The sequence below is a fragment of the Drosophila ananassae genome, chromosome 2R, assembly GCF_017639315.1.
Source record: "Drosophila ananassae strain 14024-0371.13 chromosome 2R, ASM1763931v2, whole genome shotgun sequence".
Classification (NCBI taxonomy): Eukaryota; Metazoa; Arthropoda; class Insecta; order Diptera; family Drosophilidae; genus Drosophila; species Drosophila ananassae.
Genome location: NC_057928.1, coordinates 8,690,881 through 8,712,439, shown reverse-complemented (window position 1 = coordinate 8,712,439; position 21,559 = coordinate 8,690,881). Strand labels below are relative to the sequence as shown.

The window sequence follows — 21,559 nt, the reverse complement described above, 5'->3', positions numbered from 1 at the left end:
TGGGCCAACTGAAATGAGTCAGAGGGAACGGGTGTACCCAAATGGCTCGAATGGCTGGCTGTTTTCAACCAACGTCATTCGAATTTCAATTCGCTGAATAGCCACGCCAGGCCGGGCCGGGCCAGTCAGTCATTTGGCCAGGTCGCAGTTTGTTTTATTTCAATCGCAAGTTTTGCTCGCGTGGGCGCCCAAAGCCAAATGATTGTTTCGCATCTGCCGTCGCCTCCAGGTCCCCTTTTTCCACTGAAGCGGTGACTGGAACAGTGATGAGTACTACACCTACTATATTTATCTTCTTTTAGATCTTAAAAATTTCTTTTCAAAAGAAACAGTTCTAAACAATCGATAACCGATAATACAATAACACCATCTCTATATTACCCATACGCCTAGTGGGCCTCATAAAAATCGCCATTTAAGGATTTATTTTTCATTTCAGATAATTATTAATAACTAATAGAAATAAATGTTTTAAAATTACATAAAATGTCCCAGTTTCTAGAGTAATATTTTTTCGAATATTACTCATCCGCCCTGTTTGCCCATCAGATGTTTTTTTATCACAAATTTTTAAACAAAAAATTTATCCTTTTTGCGGTTTTAACCAATGACCTTGATATTTAAATGTTAGTTAAGCATTAAATTAATCATACGCCTGGTATGTGGTCCACATTAATCATACTCCATGAATGCCAAACTAAATTCGGGAATAATAGCAATCTTTTAAATTCTCCGCAAAAAACCAAAAGATAAATGTTATTATTTTTAAATTCATGAGTTGGCTATCATTTTGTGGCACCACTGGAACCAACGTCATCAAGGTGCCTTCGAGTGTACGGAATGAGATTGAGAGGTCTCCGGGAATCTATCTGGACGTCGAAATCATGTCGATTCTTGAATCTCGAGATCCGTGGCGCCCACCGACTTCCGCTGCCGATCAAACTGTCGACTGGTGATTCAGAGAAATCTTTCAGAGCGGAACTCTGGAGGCTGGACAGCAGAGCACTGTGGGCTGAGCACTTCCAGATACCATACATATATGTCTGATCTCAGACGCAACGGAAATACGAGAGCAAGATAATCACAAATGCCAATTCTTAATCCCATTCAAGTTGTTTTAGGTCAGTAAAGTCGATCCGAGAACTAGTCTAGATTATTTTAACAATTCTTTATGAAAATATATAAATTTTAGGTTGGAAAGTGGGAAGAAAACTCATTCACACTCATGGATATTAAACGAGAATCGATAATATATGGTGGACATTTGCCTTTCATGATGATCTGTGTGCTTTTCGCCATTCCGAGAACCGTTTAAAATCGGAAATAAATGTTTATATACATAGTATGTGTTATATCTGAAGACTTGAAAGGCGTCATCGTGCCATATTGATTGGACGAGTTCTTTGATAATTTTTTTTTCAGTTTTAATGAAAGTTTCAGTTCTGCGGTTGATAAGACCCAGAATTCCGAGTGATTCATTAAGCTATTTCTGTAAGAAACAAAAAAAAAAAATCCTCCCTCTGGGTATTCCCTTTTTTCTCTGGATTTCGAATTTGAACTTGAGCCATCGAAAAAATAATGAAATGACCTTGGCTACTTACACTGAAAGAACCAATGCTTTTTTACATTCAATCAGTAACCATGATTCCTTCCAAGAAGAGCTTAAAAATAAATATTTTTCAGTGAAATTCTTGCCTTTCAGCTGTAGAAAAATATTGGCGTCCCACGCATCAGGGTCGAAGGCGAAGCAGAGTCCTGGGGAATGCCAGTCGTAACCTTGGCCAAAGCTGAAAGTGGCAATGCCTACACAGAGAGAAAAGTTTATATATTTATACAAATAAATATTTACAAAAGTGTTTTAAACTAATTTCTAAGAGTTAAGATCTAATATGTATCTAATATGTAATATATATTTTTTAAATATTGTATATATTATTTTTTTCAGTGACTGTGCGTGGGTTAAGCATAGATTTCGTGTTACTTGTCCCCCTTCTACACCTCCCTGTTTGGCTGTCTCACTTCTCTCTTCTTTCTTCCTTCTTTCATTTTTGCTGACTTGACTGCGTGGGACTTTCATTCATGAAAATTTTCGTCGATTCGCGTATGTATACGTATCCTGTATATAACGGCACGTTGGACGAGCTTTACCTAACTGTATATGAATTTCTACATATGTATGTATGTATGTATTTATAATGCTGGCTCAGCCACTTCTGGTGCCTCTGCCTCTGCCACGGCCGACGCAGGCGCTGTGGGCTGAACTTTGTTGTTTGTTTTCTGGCCAGTGGAGAAATTTTTGCACGCGCCGCACATCCTTGAATTTGTCCTTCCATGCGATTTCGGCTTGTGTATGGCTGTGCGCCAGTAGGGGTGTGTATGTATGTATGTATGTATGTATGTATGGGTAAATATCAGGGTCATGGTTATAAAATTAAACATTTCTTCGAGTCTCCAAAATAACGGGAGCTCAAGGGAGAATTGATTGAGCCAGAGCCAGAGCTTTTCGAGGCTGGGCCCGCGCACTTCATTGATAATTCTTCTTCTTCTTGTTCGTCATACCACATTTTTTTTTTTGTTTTTCGGAGTTGGCCGAAAACTCCATTAACTTTTTGCACTACTCCCCACCCCCACCGAGTGCTCCCACTGGAAGAGAGTAATCAGCACATGGAGAGGAAGTGGAGAGGAGAGAGCTGCTGGTGTATCTAGCGGATTCAATGAATCACTCACACACTGGCGCAAAAATATCAATGAACTTTACACAAAACTTTTGTTAGCGTGTGCAGCTTGGGGCTCGCGAGCGGGAGAGCTCCAAAGTGAAGTGGCGACTGGAGAATGGAGAGAAGACGGCGCGATATCTTCAAATCTATAAAACACAAAACAACCATACAGATTTCAAGAAACAAGAATATGTATCAGTTTTTGCTTTAAATTGTATTTTTAATTTAAAAACATACATTTTAAAGTAAAAATAATAACAATACGAGTCAAATAACATAACGAGTTTTTGTTGAGTGCACTTGCCATCTCTCACCTTTTTGGAGAGTTGGAGAGCAACCATCAAACATGTTGGGTCGGACAGTGATGGAATGTCGGACCTCTCGCTCTCGCCCAACCTGCAAAGTGCAACTTGTCGTGCAGAGCGAGATGTGAATAGGAGATTCCATAAGCACCTCTCGCTCGCTCCACTGGCCCAACATGTTTGAAGCGAACCGTAACACTCGAAGAAAATTCGCAGAATCGTACAATATTCGTTCCATATCTACCACTTTACCACCGATTCTCAATCGTAAAATTTTAGTCGAGCTGCCCGGTTGGGAGCGGACGATTTGGATGCTATTCGAACGCGAACGGGCTTGTTGTTTTTGCTGCTGTTATTGGTTGTTGTTGTTTTTGGTGGTTTAGTGAAGCGGTTGGGGCCCCCACCACACAAACACACGAACACCTCCACAAAAAATACAAAAACACCTACACACACTCGCGCGATACACACACACGGTTGTGATTTGGCGGGCACTTGTATGCGTGTGTGTACATACAACAAAAAAGTAAACGAAATTCGGAGTGGAGAGAAAGAGAAACAGAAAACAGCAAACAAAATAGTCGGAAAACCGAAAAACCAAAACATAGTGCACATTAATTGAAAAAAAAAAAAGTGAAAAACGTTTTCTGATTTCAAAGATTTCAAGATTTTATTTGTATCCGTGTGTGTGAGTGTGTGCGTGCAGCAACAAACACCATCACACACATACATACAAGAGAAGGCGAAGAAGAAGAAGAAGCAAAGCAGAGAGAAGTTGAAAAAATGTGCGGCAGTCCAAAGCAGATGATGTAAACTTTGTTGTAACCAAAAAAAAAAATACAAAAAAAAAGAGAAACAGAACTGGAATTTTGATTTGAAAAAAAAAAAAAATTGAAAAGAAAAGTTTTTGGAAAATCCCGCCCCAAAAATGATGCCCGAAACCGAACCGGAGAGCTGCAACAAGGAGTGGCTGCAATCGCAGCTGAGATCCTTGGAGGCCAAGGAGCTAATCCTGTTGGATTGCCGCGGCTCCCAGGAGTACAGTGAGTCCCATATCCGTGGCGCCGTCAATCTGTGCATCCCGAGCATTGTGCTCCGGCGTTTGGCGGCCGGAAAAATCGATCTGGCATCGACGATCAAGTCGCCGGAGCTGAAGGATCGCATCCAGACGGGCTACAAGCTCTGCCTCTTCATCCTCTACAATGGCGAGGGCGTGGCCCCGGGTCAGGGGCAGGGTCAGGACGTGGCAGGAGCCGGAGCATTCGCCGTGGCCATGGACTCCATCATCAGTATCTTGCATCGCCGCCTCAAGCAGGACGGATGTCGCGTTGTGGCACTGCAAGGTGAGTCCATCCCCTCCCCCTCCCCAGGAATGTCAACTATTTGTGTAGTTTCCAGTAAGAAATCTAACCAACTTTGTCTACAAATTCCTTATAGAAGTAATCCCCTACAAAGTATCGGGTATTTGGTATCAGATTCTCCAAGTACCACCTGACACTACCCATAAATCAGCACCGCACATTCCACATCCTAGGCCCTAACACGAAAATCATAATTTATTTATACTCCCCCCCCCTAATGTTGGTGGCATTTTTAGTCCGCCGATGAGAGAACCCCTCGAAGCAAATCAAAACAAAACAAAACAAAGCCGAAAGAATATTATTAGCGAGCCAAGAAAGCACTGCCTGGCCATAAATAAACATTTGCGTGGATTTATTTATTTATTATTTTTGTATTTTCTTTTTTTTTTGCGGAACAGAATGTCGCTCTCTGGGAAGGGAGGGGCTCTGTATAAGAAATGCTAAAAATGTGTCTAGCAATGATGGATGTAATCCGTAGTGCCTGATAGCGCCTAGGCGCCAGATTAGATTTTATTTTTAAATATATAGAATTATATATAGAGGCTATTTGAACTCATTTTCACCTAAGTGATCTTATTTTTGAAACAGAGATGATCCATGTGGGTTATAAGAAACAAAAATAGAATTATTTAATGAAGTTATTGAAATAAATTATTTTAAATAAAATACATATCTATCAAAAAAGGCCATTTATCGTTTTTGGAATTTTACAAACACATTTGGGAGGCTTAAGGAAGTCGTAAATAAATCCAAATCCGAGCCAGAGTCGAACTCGGAGCCGGTTTCGAGGCCACTATTGTTGGCTGTTCCCATAGATCTGTGTCATTCTGAGGAAAATGTGACAACTCCCATGACTCAAAGTCCCAATATACATAATTATCTGCCTTCATTTCTATTTTTTTTTTTTTTATCACTTCAATTTCCGTTCGCAACAGTATTGGTTTATTTTTTTTAATGGACACCCCCCCTGGAAGACCTTCCAGACCGCCCTTTTCATTCAAACTTCTGGGGCGTTTTGTGCTAATATCGAAAATTGACAATAGAACGCCAACAAATGGACCGGCTTTCCGAGCTTCCACTGCAGAGAGACAAAAAATGGGTATACTTGACTCGTTTTTACGAACCCTGATCCAAAAATCCTCGACCAATCTTCCTGAAACTTATTATATTTTTATACTATAATATTATTTATAAAATTAGAGTAAAAAATTATATAGTTTCCTCTCGGAAATATAAATATTGACTCATTTTTACGAACTCTGATCCACAAATCCTCGACCAATCCACCTGAAACTTGTTATATTTTTGTATTATAATATTATATATAAAATTAGAGCAAAAAATTACATTATTTTCCTCTCAGTGTAGTTTAAACTTTGCCTTTGTTTACTGATTTCATTTGCCGAGAATAATAGAACTTGAATGCCGACAAAAAATTAGCATAACATAAGGTGGCTTCTCCAACAATGATGACGTCAAGGAAGCGGATGAAAGAGATAGAATACTCTAGAAAGAGATAGCCTGTAACCTACCTGTGCTCAGGTAATTAGGAGAATTGGTCCCGGAAAATTTTTACGACCAGGGCAATACCAGGGAAACACCCGAAAAATAAAGGGAACCTCTTGACATTTGCCAGCGAGGAAGGAACGGAGGAAAAGGAGGGTCAGCGTGAAAACCCAGTGTCACCTTTTTAAAGGATTCTATTGTTTTTCCGCCTCCTTTGTTCTGGAAAACCGTTTTCCTTAATGATCTTGAAATGTTAAATGAATTTCCATTTTTCCCGCTCTCGCAAATATTTTGAATGGAATGGAACTTTATGGTCTGTGTCGTTTCCAAGGACTCTATAAAATCGGTTTGCCAAAAATTCCAAAAACGATTTCAGCGGATATCGTAAAAGTAATTTGAATGGAACCGATTATTGCATTTCCCAGAATTTTGGAGGAATTGTTGGGGCTATCAGGGTTATCTTATCATATGGGGGACTACTCCTGACATCAAGAGGCAGAAAATGCATAAAAAAGAGGAAATTGTGTTGGGGAGGAGATTAGAACTTTTGCAGGAAGTTCTGGTAGGAAGTGTGACAGGTTTGCGAAAAAAAGCAATACGGAAGTTGGTAAGAGGATGTAAGTAATAGTGGGTCTAGTACTCTCTCTCCAATCTCAACACTTACTTTGTATCTTTGTATCTGTTGGGCCTCCTCCTAATGGCCACTTTGTCCTAATCCCTTTCAGAGCCACTGCCAGTAATCAGCTTAAGCTGCCCGAGCAGCCAACTTGGTCAACTTGGCCAACAACTGTTTACCAATCCATTCCAAACTTTTCCCCCCTCTTGGCCGGCCGCTAATTAACCTTGAAATTCAATCAAGTCCCGGGCAATTATGCGGTCTTTGTCAGAGGCTGTCTCTCCATCAGGTTCAGGATCTCCTTCGCAGGACGTTGACAGGTCCCAGCAGGGCGGCATGGACAAAAAATGCATAATGCATCAGGTTCAGAGTCAGCGGCTTCTGGCTACTTGCAACCATCGTCCGTCGATGGAAAATTCAGTTTAATTAAATTCCACTTTGTATGCATTTCTCGGAATTAAAACAATTAAGATGGGGCCAATTGGGGCAGCAGCTATATAGGAAATGACACTAAAGTGCATTACTCACAAGTGCAGTAGGGACACTAATTAAAAGTTTCATTTATAAAAAATAAAATAAATAAAATTCAACTTAGGAACTATTTAGGAACTACATCCTGAACCAATTACCTTCCTAATTACTGTTTAATATTTTCAAAAACTATTATTTTTTCTTTGGTAATCTATAATCTTTGGTAATATGTATATTTAGGAACTATATCCTGAACCCATTACCTTCCTACTTACTATTCCTTCCTAATATTTTCAAAAACTACTATTATTTCTTTAGTAATCTACAGTTGTGTTTTTAGGAACTATATCCTGAACCCATTACATTCTTACATACTTAGAATATATTAAGCATCTAAAATATTGTTATTATTTCTTTGGAAAGCTATAGTTCTGTGTATTTAGGCACTATATCCTGAACCAATTACCTCCTTAATTACTTAGAATATGTTAAATATTTTTAAAAACTATTATTCTTCTTTGGTAATCTATAGTTCTGTGTACTTAGTACTTAGGTACTATTTGGAACTATATCTTAAACTCATTACTTTCTACTTACTTAGAATATATTAAATATCTTAAATATTATAATTATATCTTTAGTAATCTATAGTTATGTGTATTTAGGAACTATTAGGAACTATATCCTGAACCCATTACCTTTTTACTTACTTAGAATCTCTTAAATATCCAAAATATTATTATTATTTCTTTAGTAATCTATAGTTCTGTGTATTTGAGTTCCAATTCTCTTCCCACAACTGCAGTTATTTTTTTTTTTAGAATAAACTACTAAACTAAGCATTTCCGTTGAAAGAATTTAATTCAATTAGATTAGCCGAGTTTCGAACCACACTCAGACTCATTGAGCTCCACCTTGCTCTCTTTCTCTCTTTGGAGAGAGGGAGCATCTTTTCCCCCCGAAAGATGTCGGGGAGATGCGCAAGATGATCGGGGAGTGTCTCGCGTCTGCTTTATTTTCTGTTTTCTGTTTTACTATATTTCGTATTTTTATGGCCAGGCGGATACAAAGCTCCGCTCTGTTGGCAGCCGACCCTTTTATAGAAATTGAACTCGAGCTGCTGCTGCGCATGCGCCATAAAAAACAACTTCAAGTCCCAGCCGCCTGCATTTCCACTGACTTTTCCCCAACTGGCTTTTCTCTCTCTCCCCATTTCGAATCGGAGAGTGGTTTACCTCATTTTGCTGTTTTTTTTTTTAACGAGTTTGTTGTTGGAGGTTTTTGTTTTGGATTTAAGCCTCATACGGGTTGCTTTGATTTGGTTTTTCAAACAATTTCTCCCCAACAATTCAAATATTTACAAGAAAGGAGTACTCTAAACTCTCTCAAATCAATCTATAATATTTTTTTTATTATGTATTTTTATAAGATTTTTTTTATCCCTGCTCCACTGTCTTAAGACCGAAAATTAAGAAGAGAAAAAAAACACGTGGCAAAATCCCAAGGCCAACGAAATGAACTGCCTCTCATTACGATTTCATGATAATTCATCACAACGTCGCTGGCTCCCACCAGACCCCATTTGCAGCCCAGCCCCCCTTCCAATCGCCCATGGAGCCAACTCTCCAACTGGTCTGCCTTCACCGAAAAAAAACAAAAAAAACATCAGCCATAACAGAAGAACACCGTAAAGCATCTGAGAGGCTGAGACAGTTGGTGGTTCGGTGGGGCCCTCCTACGTGCCAAAAAGCCGTTGGTCTAAAAATGTTTGCTAATACAGTGGGCAGCAATAGTTCATGGATAATCAAAATAATATTTATACATTTTTGAAAAAAAAGATAAGAAAAAGAATAAACTTTAAGTTATAGATTAACAAAATATATAATTATTTTTTAAAGTTTATATTTTATCTGCCCATCCCACTGTACTTTGTCGCATGCCCACATGCAAAGTGCATCGAAAGACAGGCGGACATCTCTCCAATTGGAGTTGGCGTTCAGCATCTTGTATTTGCAAGTGCGAGTGAAAGGGAAGCCACGTGGAGTTTGGAGACACAGCTAGATGGGGGGGGACAAGTGAGCAAGCAAGACAGCAATAAACTTTGACGAACTGGACATGAGTCGGCCGATCTCTTTTGATTGTTGTTGTTGCTTTAACGGCTTCTAGTGGATATGGATACGGGATTTGGGTCAGCTGTTGTGTGGGCAGTAATTGTAATTAAGCGCCGAGAGCGGCGGACAACCATCAACTAACGGCGAGACCCACATGAAAGAATTGCTCTCGGATGTTGTGCAAATATTTGCAATAACAGTACAGTAATCTCTCTCTCTCTCTGTTTTCAGCTAAAAATTCAATTAATAGTTGGTCTGGAAAGTCTGAAAAGTGGGATTGGGCTTGTAATTCCGACAATCAATGACAGCGGCGACAAAGCAACAATGTACATACATACATGCACAACAACAAAGACTTCCGGTCGAACTTGTGCGGGCGTGTTCTCTCTCTACACCTCCCACTCCTCTTCTTCTTGTTGGGGCTTGCATACCTCAACGTCCAGCGGAAGTTTCCAGGGCGCATATAACATAAACAGGAGGAACAGTGGAGAAACACAAAATCAACGGCGCATTGCAAATGAAAGAATGCGGTGGAGACTTGGATGGAGTATGTGTGAAGGAGTAGGAGGAGGAGGAGGATAAAGAGAAGACTTGCTGGCTTCCCCTTCATTCACGTATTCGCCTTGGCGGGGGACGACGCGTAAATTGTTATATTCTTGGAATTAGCAAACAGAAGCGGCAGAAGTAGCAGCAACAACAACTACCAATCGTTTGTCTGTCTCGCAAAAAAAGAAAAAAAGGAGGAAGAAAAAGAAAAGCTTAACATGAAATGGAGCTAAAAGTTGTTGCCGATGCGCTTGCATGCATAAATCTAAAGTAATAGCAACAAAAAAAAAAAGAAAAAAAAGGGAAAAAGGCAAAAACAAACAGGGGGCACAAGAAGTAGAATAATAAGCAGCAGAAGCAACAGCATGAACGCATTTCATCAAAGGCTGGGAGCTGGGAACTGGGAGGCTGGGGAGTTGACTTTATGTGTGGTTCGTGTCTGTGCTTATGCACTGAACCAATAAGTCAAGAGGGGGGAGGAAAAAATATAACTGCACTGAAAAAAATATAATATAATTTAAAAAATTTTATCTCACTATTAGTAACTCGTTTAAATCCTTTTTTTTCTCTTCTTCTAGCAAGAGAAAGCCAATCTCTCTTGCTAGAAGACCTTGAAGAAGCTCCAACTACCCACTCCAATAAGAAGAAATAGGGGGCCTCTCGTGGGGAGACCTTGCTGCAGAAACAAGATAAAGAATGGATGTCCTTTGTACGAAATTCGACTGTTATTTGCTGAATTGAAATTTCTGCCTCCGCCAGTGGGAAGCTTTCGTTTTCATTTGCAGATGTGTTGGGGAGGCAGCCTCGTCCAATTGGGAATACAGTGGAAACCCGACAAGAGAAACTAAGATTACATTTTTTTGTACATTTTTTATTATTATTAAGAATTATATTTTTTACACTAATTACGGGCTAGCTATGTAGAAAAATAGATTAAAAATAGGTACTAATGAAAACTCAATTTAAAATCATCCTAAAAAATAGATATTGTAATTTTTTAGACATATTCTATATCCTAGTTAGCCTCCCTTGTAAGCAGTCTCCACTGTAGCACAATTTCTTCATCTGGTGCATATGCAATATTTATAAAACGCCTGCCGCCCCCACTCTGGCCCCTTTTCCACTCTCGTGGCTTGCGCTTTTTCCTCTTTTTGGCGCTTCCAGCATTTCAATTACGAATGAAATTCAAGGCACGTTGTTTCTTTGGTTGCCACTACTACTGCTACTACTACTACTGTGCCGAGTCTTTTGTTATTTGCCTGCCTAGCGGACATCCCAGAGGGGGTACCATCCACTCTATATAGTACTATATAGGAGAAAATAGAGTTGGAGTTGAAAAATATGTCCAGTTTCAATATCAATCTGCACTTTGCCGCCTGCACTTGTTGCATTTCCCTTGGCGGATATCCCCCTTATCCCCCCAGCAATTACGAAAGGAAGCAGTGGCAGAAACAGCAACAGGAAGCTGCACATTAAACTTGACCTCATTTTGTAAAGCTTCGCCCCAAAACCCTCAAAACCCAACGCCCACGCTCTCGGAATATGTACATATTCGGTTACAAAGCTCGTGGCTCACTTCAATTATCCGGGATTGGTTCGGTTTTCGAATGCGAAAATGGTCTCTCGGTCTCGGTATCGGTCTCGGTCTTGTATTCCCTCCTCCGGCCTATGCAGTGTTGCCGAATTTCGATCCGACTGACACTGCCACTGCCACTGACTCTGGCATTTGGCATTTTGAAGCAAAACAGCGGAATATAATTAATTAATAATGCGGCATCCACAGAAGCCCTACACAGACCCGAAAATAATAAGGGAAAAGGATCTGAGGCAGGGTCGGGCCAACTCCACTGAAAGAAATCTATTAAAGACACCCCAAAATTATAAATAAAATGAAACAATAAAAAGTACAATTTTGGTAATCGAGTAGCTATTTTAATTGGACAAATATTATCTCCTTTTTTTTTTGACAAATTAAGCTCCGAAGTAGGTCCTTTTGGTTGCAATGTAATGCCTCGAAAGCTGCGGCTGACTGTTATTTTTAGATTCCAGCTCCCCAACGGGAGGAGGAAGTTGGGGTTCGGGACAGACCAGACCAGGCCAGGCCAGGCCTAGACCAAAATTAGGTTTTTGCTTATTTACATTTTGATTGATTGGCTTACGCAATTTGACATTTTGCCGGAGAGCGACCCGAGCATAGATGCCAAAGGTAATCCCCCTCCATTAGGAGGTCATTAGATGGGTATCCGCCGGCTCCCAGCCCACCTCCGGGCCTAAACTGAAACACTGAAACAGAAGGTGAGGCTTACAAGTCGCTTCGATTGTTGACTAAACGATGGAGGGGACTAGGGAGCTGGGAGCTGGAGGGGAAGTTATGTAAGTGGAAGTTAATAAAGGTATGCGTGTATCTGGGGAGCACTTGAGGATGAGTGGCGGAGGCGGGCGTTCTTAGACAAACAGTTTAGCGGCGAAGTTAATTGCTGAATAACTCATCAAATAGAAACAGAAGGCTAAATAATTGAGTTACACTGAAGATACTACAAGAAGGTGCTTCAAAAGAGTAAGGTTTTAAGCGAAGTAGAGGTAGAATAATATTATTATAGTATCTTTAGTCTAAACCATGTACTCCCATGCCATGCTAACTTTAGTCACTCGATTTGGAGCTTCCCACATGTCTCATTTCCAGCCATTAGTTAGCACAACGATGTAGAACGGTAGCCTAACTAGCTTAGTTAACTATTCGCACTGAATGGGCGCTAGTGACTCGCTAACTGATTAGCCCAGCCACTGATGCCCTGACTAAGCCCTCCATCTCCTGTTGCTGGCAATGCGGAAGTGCCAACAATGACTGCAAAGTAGCTCAAAGTATAACTATACTATACTGAGAGAAAATAGTTATATTATTTATTAATAAAATTGAAAAATAAAATTTTAGTGCATACTTTTGGGTGCTCAGGAGCCAACCCACTTCTCTTAGGAGCTGGAACTTCTCTAGAAAACGTCCGATTTGGATGAATTTTGATTTCTAAATAAAAGTATCTATAACTACTAGTATTAGGTATAAAATGTATTATTTCTTAATAACAACATTTTATTGCCTACTTTTGAGTGCTCAGGAGCCAAGCCACTTCTTTTAAAAGCTATAACTTCTCTAAAAATCGTCCGATTTGTCTGATTTTTGTTTTCTAAATAAAGTTTCTACAAGCTACCAGTACCAGGTATAAAAAGTATTTATTATTAATAAGATAACATTTTATTGCCTACTTTTGGGCGCTTGGGAGCAAGCCACTTCTCTTAAGAGCTATAACTTCTTCAAAAATGGTCCGATTTGTCTGTTTTGTTTTCCAAATAAAAGATTCAATAAACTACCAGTACCAGATATAGTAGTAGCAACTAACTATAAAATGATAAGAAAAGTTACCTTATTTTTTCCAGTGCCCCAACCTATCCCACTCGAGTATCCCCACTTCAATTGCACTAAATTGAGTCGAGATACAAAAAGGAAAACTTAATTGAATGCATGAATGAATGAAATGGAATGAAAATGGACTTCAACTACTTTTAGGGGGGAGGGTATAGCTCATTTTTCATGCAAATATGTATGCTCTGTTGTGGCTGTTATTATTATACCGTGGGTTGTTCAGCAAATAGTTGCGTGCCGAGCAGCCACTTCACATTTTTTTTTTCGCCAGGGTGTACTGGGCTGGCTTTCTTCATTGTGACTATGGCTGAGTTCATTCATAAAAGCAATTTCGGCTCCCCAGTCGCCGTCGTCATCGTCGTCGTAGTCGTAGTCGGCGTCGGGGGGGGCTTATGTAAAGGAAAACTCTTTCACTTTTCCACCCACACAGTGGCGGGTCTGAAACCATATATGGTGGGGCTATACCACGTATACCTACATATCTATATGTATTTTTTGTGTATCAGGTGCAGCAGCATAAAAAGTTGAATTTGAATCTGAAACTGAATCGATGGCCTGGGTTTGTGTCTCAACTAAACATACATATTTATTTTTTAAGAGGTCTGCCTTCGCCTTCTCGTTTTTTTTTTTTATATTTTCTTGTGGGCGGAGTCATTTATTTAGAATTTTGTGATGTTTGTTGCAGTTGTTACGTTCATTTTTGGTTTTATGGCTGTGGGCGGGGGATTTTTAGAGGCGACCGGAGAGTAGCCCCGGTGTGGGCGAGACAGCAGCTCTTACAGCAGCTAAAAAATAAAAAAAAAAATAAAATAATAAAAAACTGAAACTGAACTGAGCTCAGGTTAAAGCCCGTTTGGTAGTTGCGTCAAGTTTAATGCCCAGTTTCAGTGAAACAAGCTTGTAATTAGAATAATTCTAACCAACTTTCTATTAATTTTCAATTAAAAATTAAAACAATAATTACAAATTGATAATTTAGGGATTAAACAGCACTATCAGAGCTAATTAATTCCTAACCATGAGTAGCAAAATATTCTTCCAATGAGTCACCCCCTTAACTAATTCCAAGAGCTCAAGTTTTTAAGTTGGGAATTAAAAAAAAAACCGAAAAAGCAAATAATTTCGGTTATCTATCGATCAAAATCCAGTGTCGAACTCTTTGATGGATTGCCTTGAAAACTCTCTACAGAGAATCAATAATTTTGAACGTTTTCTGTGTGAAATTCTGAAATCTAAATGCCAGAGGCTCCTGCCTTTCCGTAATTTCCGGTTCTACTCCGCCGGGAGAAGGGCATATTCCAAGTGCAATGAGGTGCTACTGCACCTCTGATATTTCGCAAACTCTCTCTCTCTTTCTCCTCCATCAATCAATCAATCAATCATGTTGTAATCAATCAACTTCCGTTCTTTAACACGAGTTCTTCGGGTAGTTAAAATGTCAACGTTGGGCCACAACGCTACTCACTTGATTAAGAAATTATTTCGAAGACTTCCTTCTTCGAAACCAGCACGGGCGGAAGTGGGAGGCATTTCTTGGCTATTTTCTCCCCATTTTCCAGTGCACTTTGTTTATGCCTGGGGGGTGTTGGGAAAAGTGTTTTTCCCAAAAAAGCCATGCACTGAAATTAATAATTTAAGAAAAAGAAATTAAAGTCATATTCTTGACTGACTGACTATTTTATGGAATTTTTAACCTTTTGATTAATAATACTGTTTTTTTTTTTCTCAGTGAAAGGCATTAAGACAAATGTAAACAAAATTGGGGCCACATTGGGTTGGGGAGTGGGAGGGAGGTAGCTTGGAGCCCACATGGACTCTATATGCATATGGTGGCTAATGGATATGGGCCCCAAATGCGAGTCACATTGTGTTGTTCTGTATTTTACGACTCTTCCTCGTTCTCAGTCCCATTCCCATTCCCATTCCCTGTCTGAGTTGAAATCGACAAACTGACTCATTGACAAATAGCATTGAACTGCAGGCGATGTCGTTGTCTCGTGGTCTGGTTTTTCATTCATGCCCACCCAGGCCCCAACACCTCACAGATGCACACACGCATAAGTATGGTGTGTATATGGGGAGATATATGTATATTTATAGTAGCCCCAGAGTATCTCTGGCATTGTGCAACGACCGGCTGAATGCATTTGCCCAGACCACGTTGCGTATGCGTAATATCGATTTTTCAAACTTAAAAAAAAAACAAAAACTTCTCTCTTGAAATGCGGATGAGGAATTTATGTGCATCTAAGGTATTTGATGGTTTTTGTTTAAAAACGGATTATTGGAAAGTCAAGTATTTCTGGTCTTGAGCTTTCAAATTCCTTAAATAGAAACTAATTCGATGAGAATTTCTTTGGAAATTTCGAAATAAATATGTACCTCCCAACTATAAACAATTGGATGGAAATAGATGTGAGATGTAGTAGTAGGACGTGTTTGGATGGATGCATGTGTTGAGCTTCCGGTTTGATTCCGCCACGGAATCCATCAATGGGCTCTGATGGCAGTCCCAAGTCCAGTGGCCCGATGTGTGTGTTCCACTTAAGGGATCTGCGTCATTTCGAACCGCATTTCGAATGAATTAAACAAGGCACACTCTCGTAATACGCCCACAGAATGGCGAACCATATAAGGGTGCCCCATAAACCCCATCCCATCCCTTCCCCCACTTTTCTAACTGTTTTTCATGCGGCAAAATAGAAAAAAAAATAAATAAAATTCGCCTACGTCATATCCGTTGGGAGCGCAAAAAAAAAGTAAAAAATTTTTATGTAGAAGGGGTGGTGTATAGAGGGGGAGGGGGATCTGAAGTGGTACCTGTGAATGAATAGCACTGTATCTGTATCTGTAGCTGTGACTGAGTATCTGTGTATCTGTGAGTTTGTTTGTATCTGCTGCGGCAGTGTAGAAACCCAGTGAAGTGAGCTAAAAGTTATTTAACTCACGTTTTGTCTTCTCTTTGACGTTTTTTTTTGTTATTTTTTTATTATTATTATTTACTCACAGAGATAAACAAACCGAAGCAGAGCCAGATAAGCACAGAAAATAGAATAAAAAAAACGAGTATATACTATAATTAAAGGCAAACAAAACAAATAACTATGCATGAATGGGATTTGTTTTTAATAAAATGTATTATTAACAAAAAGGCTCAAGTGCCATAATAAAAAATAATACAATAGGTTTTAATAAATAGTAGTTATAATAAAAAATTGATGCTCTTTTTTTAAACAAAAGATACATAATTAGTGGTGGGTGGGACACTTGGAAGTTGCCAAAATCAGGTTCCTCTAACGCCTCTTGACGCTCTTTTTTTTCAAGTTTACACTTTTCAAAGCCTGAAGATCGTTTCCACCGAGCTGTTGTGGTTTTGTTTTTTCTTTGTTTTGTGTGAACTCATCAATGAAACAATCTAAACACAAAAGCACTCACAAATATGACACAGAACGTGACAAATAAATAAAAAGAAAAAAATGACAAAAAAAACTATAAAGATATAGAGACACACGGAGATATTAGTGGAGGTGTAGAACAAAACGATTGCCATATGGGCAGATCAAATTGTGAATATCTATATGGTCTATGGACTCTATAGGGTGGGTTTATGGAAGGGAAAGTTACCCGAACCGGTAATTGTTAAATGGAATTACAAATTAGACGTCGAATTCTTTGTTTTTTGTGGTAATTTTAAATAGGAATGCAGGTTACTCTAATTATCTACCTTTTTTTTTATGAAACTATCGAAATAATCGATCAAATCGATCAAAAATATGATCTTATAAGGTTAGTTTTTGGTAGGAAAAGTCACTTGAATAGAAAAATTTTTAATGGAAATATAAAATAGAAGTATTACTCTGTGTTTTAAGTGTTAATTTTAAATATGAATGCAAGTTGCTCTATTTTGTACAATTTTTTGATGGAATTATCGATAAATCGATTATGATTATTTAAAATATAGTCTAAAGGGTTGGTTTATGGTAGGGAAAGTTACCAGAATCGGTAATATTTAAATGTAAATACAAAATAGATTCATTTAACAAATAAACTATCGATAGAATATATGAATTATCGATAGAAACAATGAAATAATCATCGAAAATATCGATATGGCTTTGATTCTAATGCTAAACTTAAACAATTTCTTACTATTTTCCATCTTTTAGATGAAACTATCAATATAATCGATAAAGATTTAACAAAAACTATCTAAAATATCGTTGGGCTATCGATTTCTCCCACTCTCTACCCTAGAAACCCCCGATCCATCCACTTTCGTGATATTTCCCTTCCATTCGATGAAATTTAAACCTTGATCGAGTTTGTTTGAACCGGAAATTGCTATCAAATGCATTTTGCGATGGTAATACCGCCACTGCCCCGCCCCGCCCCGCCTCTTAGCTGGCCTATCTGGCCATATCGCTGGCTATTTTTAAAGTTCCTGCCTCTGGTGCAGAGCCAGATTGAGTATACCACCCGTTGACCCAAGCCAATAACTTGATGATAACTGAACTCTGCAGTGCTTTCCGTTTTATTCAATTTGTTCTCTGCAGTTCGCAGTTCTCTTTATTTATTTCTGCTTTTTTTTTTTTTTTTTGCATTTAATATGCGGCAAGTAGAAAATTGTAAGCTTCCGTTTTGCGTTATGCTGATGAGCCGCTGTTGTCTGCTTTTTAGTTTTTATGACAAGTTCCCATACCGCTCTCAGGCCTATAAATATAGAAACGGCATTTCCGGTGATCCGTTGATACGGCAAGTCGCACTTCCGTTTCCAATTGCTGGCGACTCGAGTTGAAGAAAATCTTCAACTTCAACCCTTTTATACTAATTTTATTTCTATTTTTTTTTTTGTCAATGATTCGCTTGCAAGAATTTCACGCATACTTGGAGCGGTGGCTGGGGGATACGACGGGGTTAATAGCAACATGTCGTGTAGGTGTTGCCTTACCAAAGACCGAAAGCTACACTTGGCCAAGCATAACGAACGTCAAATTCCAGAGGCCTCAAATGACAGGCCAGCACAGCCAAAAGAAGAAAATATGGGAGATGTAATATGTCGTACTTGTGGGATGGGGATTGAATGGAGAGATGGGGATGTGCGGTTGGAACTCACAGTTCAAAAAGCATTCTTAAGTTTCCATCTCACCAGCAACCGTTTCATTTGTATCTTTCAGATGGCTTCTTCAGTTTTCGCCAAGCATTTCCGGAGTGGTGCGAGGATGATAATCAGGCGCACAACAAAGAAATGGAATCTAGTCGCAAAGTAAAGACCGATCAGTTAATGGGTCTTAGGTAATTTCCTAACTAAACTATACGAATATCTTGCATTGTTTTTAATCCATAATCTGTAAATGTATCTTACAGATCCCTACGCATTTCCACACCGCATTCCGATTCCGCGTGCAGCAGTTCGGCCGAGTCATCGGACTGCGAGAGCACCTCCCACCATCACCACCACCACCACCATCATCATAACTTCAACGAGGCGCCCGTGGAGATAATCCCGGGACTACTCTTCCTGGGAAATGCATCGCACAGCTGCGATTCGAATGCATTGCAAAAGTACAATATTAAGGTGAGTCTTCCCATCGGTTTCATCGCCTGTTTGGACTTCCCTTAATTGAATTTTAATTCCAGTATGTGCTGAATGTCACACCGGACTTGCCGAACGAGTTTGAGAAGTCGGGCATCATCAAGTATCTGCAGATTCCAATTACCGATCATTATTCCCAAGATTTGGCCGTTCACTTCCCAGATGCCATACAGTTTATAGGTGAGACTCGCACTGACTGCTATCATATATTAGTCTCCTATCTAATGATCTGATTTGTGGTTCCACAGAGGAAGCGCGCTCGGCGAACTCGGCGGTGCTGGTCCACTGCCTGGCCGGGGTGTCGCGCTCGGTGACCGTGACGCTGGCCTACTTGATGCACACCCGTGGCCTCAGTCTCAACGACGCCTTCATGATGGTGCGGGACAGGAAGCCGGACGTGTCGCCCAACTTCCACTTCATGCAGCAGCTGCAGTCCTTCGAGAGCCAACTGCGCCTCAGTCCCGGCGACGGGAAGGCCATGGATGAGTCCGGGATGATGGGACAGAATATGGGCCATGGATCGGCCGGCTCCAACAATCCGATGGCCAATGTGCTCGCCACCAATCCCAGTGTGGTGGCCCAGCGTTGCGGCCGCGGCTCCAAGTTCTCGTGCAATTGCATCGCACCGGACTGCAAGTGCATGCAGACGGGCGGGTTTATTGCGGCCCACCTGGCCAAGGCCACCGGAGTGTCGCCCGACTCCGGCATCGAGTTCGATCGCTGGACACCGTCCTCGGACACGGGTCTCAAATGAGACCAGGTGGGCGGGAAGAGTTTCGTGCTGCCGCCCAGTCAGGAGATCGCAGCCGCCGTCGCCACATCGCCGCCACCCATTGCCCTGGCCGTGAATCCGGACAACATGTCCCCGGCCAGCACCACCAGCTCATCCACCTCGACCACGACCACAGCGGAGGCGGTTTCTGTCGTAGAAGTTGTACGAGATCGAGATCGGGATCGGGATCAGGACATGGTCGAAGACGAGCCAGAGGTGGAGGTGGAGGAGAACAATGACGAGGAGTCGGTCTAGATGGCAGAGCTATTCCTAACTTGGTTGTCGCTGAAACGCCCGTTAAAATAATATATTAAATACATACATATGAGCCGCGTATATAATAAGGGTATGCCTTCGAACTCTGGAACTTTAATTTCCGACAAAATCTTAAATTGTGCGACAGTTGAAGCGGTGTACCCAACGTCTATATATATATAATATTAATAAAAATAATTAATATAATGTTTAGTACATTTTTAAGGTCTAATGCAAATGAAGTTTAATGTTATCCACACACACAAAACACACAAAAAAAAACAGAAAACACCGACAACAATAGATTGAAAATGGATTGAAAAACGAGAAACTAAAATATATGAAATATATTTATATATAAACAGTGTACATGTTTGTATTTAACTCCTAAGCCAAGTCAAGAGTATATACATGAAAGTCAACCAGAAAAAAAAAAAACAAGAAACAAATATAAAAAATAAACAATTTAAACTTTAAAACGTTTTTTCTAGGCATAAAGTTTTATTTTTAATTTTAAACTTTACTAAAAACTCGAAAATCGTTTATAAATGTAAAATTTGTTATATAAGGAGATATATATAATATATATATATATATACCTACCATATAATTACTGAATGCCAAGTCATATAAGTGTAAAAGTGAACTAAAATCCCGAATATCGAAGAATTTTTAAAATTGATGCGAAAGCAAAAAACACTAAAACGAAGAAAATAAAATACAAGAATTTGCACAAAAAAAAAACAAAACAAAAAACACAAAAAGTGAAACCCTCTTGATACATTTTGCCATCAGAGCAAGACATTTTTTATGGTTTTTAGTAGAGGGTGGTCTCTGGAATCAAAGATCTACAAGGACCACACAACGATAATCTAGGGGCGGTATCGTAGGATCGTTTAAAGATGGAACCATTTTCTATATGGATGAGATGTTAAAGTTTTAGAACAGCAATCTGCAAAATAGATGCTTCAACTTATTTGTTATGTAAAGAATATCTAAATGTAGTGGTATGTCAGGCAATGTTGGTACAAAATTCAATCAGGTGACGTTTCAAGAACACAAATAAACCAAAAACCAAAAAAATACATAATGGTTTTAATTAAAAAAACTAATATAAAATGGAAAAACATAAATTGTTTGGAAAAATAAGGCTGTGCGCAATATAAAAACAATATATAAATATAAATGTAGAGAAGCCTGAGAGTTGATACAGAATTTGATAAACAAATTAATACCATTTGATAGGCCATAGGATGGATATAACTTTTATGGATTTGCTTCTAAATAAAGCTTGACTGATTCGATTTGTGGAGGATGGTGGAGGGAATGCTGGAGGGAAAGCACTTGGTCAGAATATTCTACATTTTAAAGCTCAGGAAAAAAAAGTCCAATTGTGGCAATGGGTTGTACGAGTGTTTGTTTTAGATCCGATTAGAAGTGGCCTCTAAAGGATATAAAGGATAATAGCACGAATATATCTTGTCCACTTCGAAGGGGTTACCTTATTTTTAAACATATGTAATTATGCGATGTTTTTAATGGCAGCTAAGTACGGATCGAAGTTCCTGTTTGAGAGGAAAATCGCATCGCTAGAAACCCCTTCGATGCTGAATGAGCTTTTCCAGTCAAGTGCCCAGCGGCACTGCGAATTAATTAAGCAGGAAACAAATTTTAATTGCCAACATAATATTATTGAAAGCCTCAGTCAGTATAAATAAAGAATAGCCAACTTTTCAATGGCGTCGGAAGACATTTTATAAACCAAAAACCCAAATGATATATGGCCACAAAAAACTACCAAAATATATTTGAATAATTGTGTGTCGAATGTTTTTGCCACTTATCTGATATCTGATAAATTGATAAATAAGAAAATGGAAAAAATGTATTA

At 39.4% G+C, this 21,559-nt stretch overlaps 1 protein-coding gene across 2 annotated transcripts; it reads left to right on the top strand.

Moving 5' to 3' along the window:
* Window positions 1-3,248: 3,248 nt before the first annotated feature.
* LOC6493651 (dual specificity protein phosphatase Mpk3) lies at window positions 3,249-20,432 on the top strand. 2 transcript variants are annotated; one of them, XM_044715137.1, is made up of 5 exons: window positions 3,249-4,416; window positions 18,223-18,340; window positions 18,413-18,623; window positions 18,686-18,821; window positions 18,890-20,432. In XM_044715137.1, exons 1-5 carry the CDS (start codon window positions 3,948-3,950, stop codon window positions 19,393-19,395), a joined length of 1,440 nt encoding a protein of 479 aa, XP_044571072.1. In that variant the 5' UTR covers window positions 3,249-3,947; the 3' UTR covers window positions 19,396-20,432. The 2 variants fall into 2 exon arrangements, with proteins under 2 accessions (XP_044571072.1, XP_001958165.3); XM_001958129.4 differs by having other exon boundaries at window positions 3,250-4,362.
* Window positions 20,433-21,559: the final 1,127 nt, after the last annotated feature.

What these genes read in the sequence shown, in the direction of transcription:
- LOC6493651 (XM_044715137.1), top strand. Translation starts at nt 3,948, where the DNA reads ATGATGCCCGAAACCGAACCGGAGAGCTGCAACAAGGAGTGGCTGCAA. An exon ending in GATCAGTTAATGGGTCTTAG is followed by an intron (nt 18,341 to 18,412) that starts GTAATTTCCTAA and finishes TGTATCTTACAG; the next exon opens with ATCCCTACGCATTTCCACAC. An exon ending in TGCAAAAGTACAATATTAAG is followed by an intron (nt 18,624 to 18,685) that starts GTGAGTCTTCCC and finishes TTTTAATTCCAG; the next exon opens with TATGTGCTGAATGTCACACC.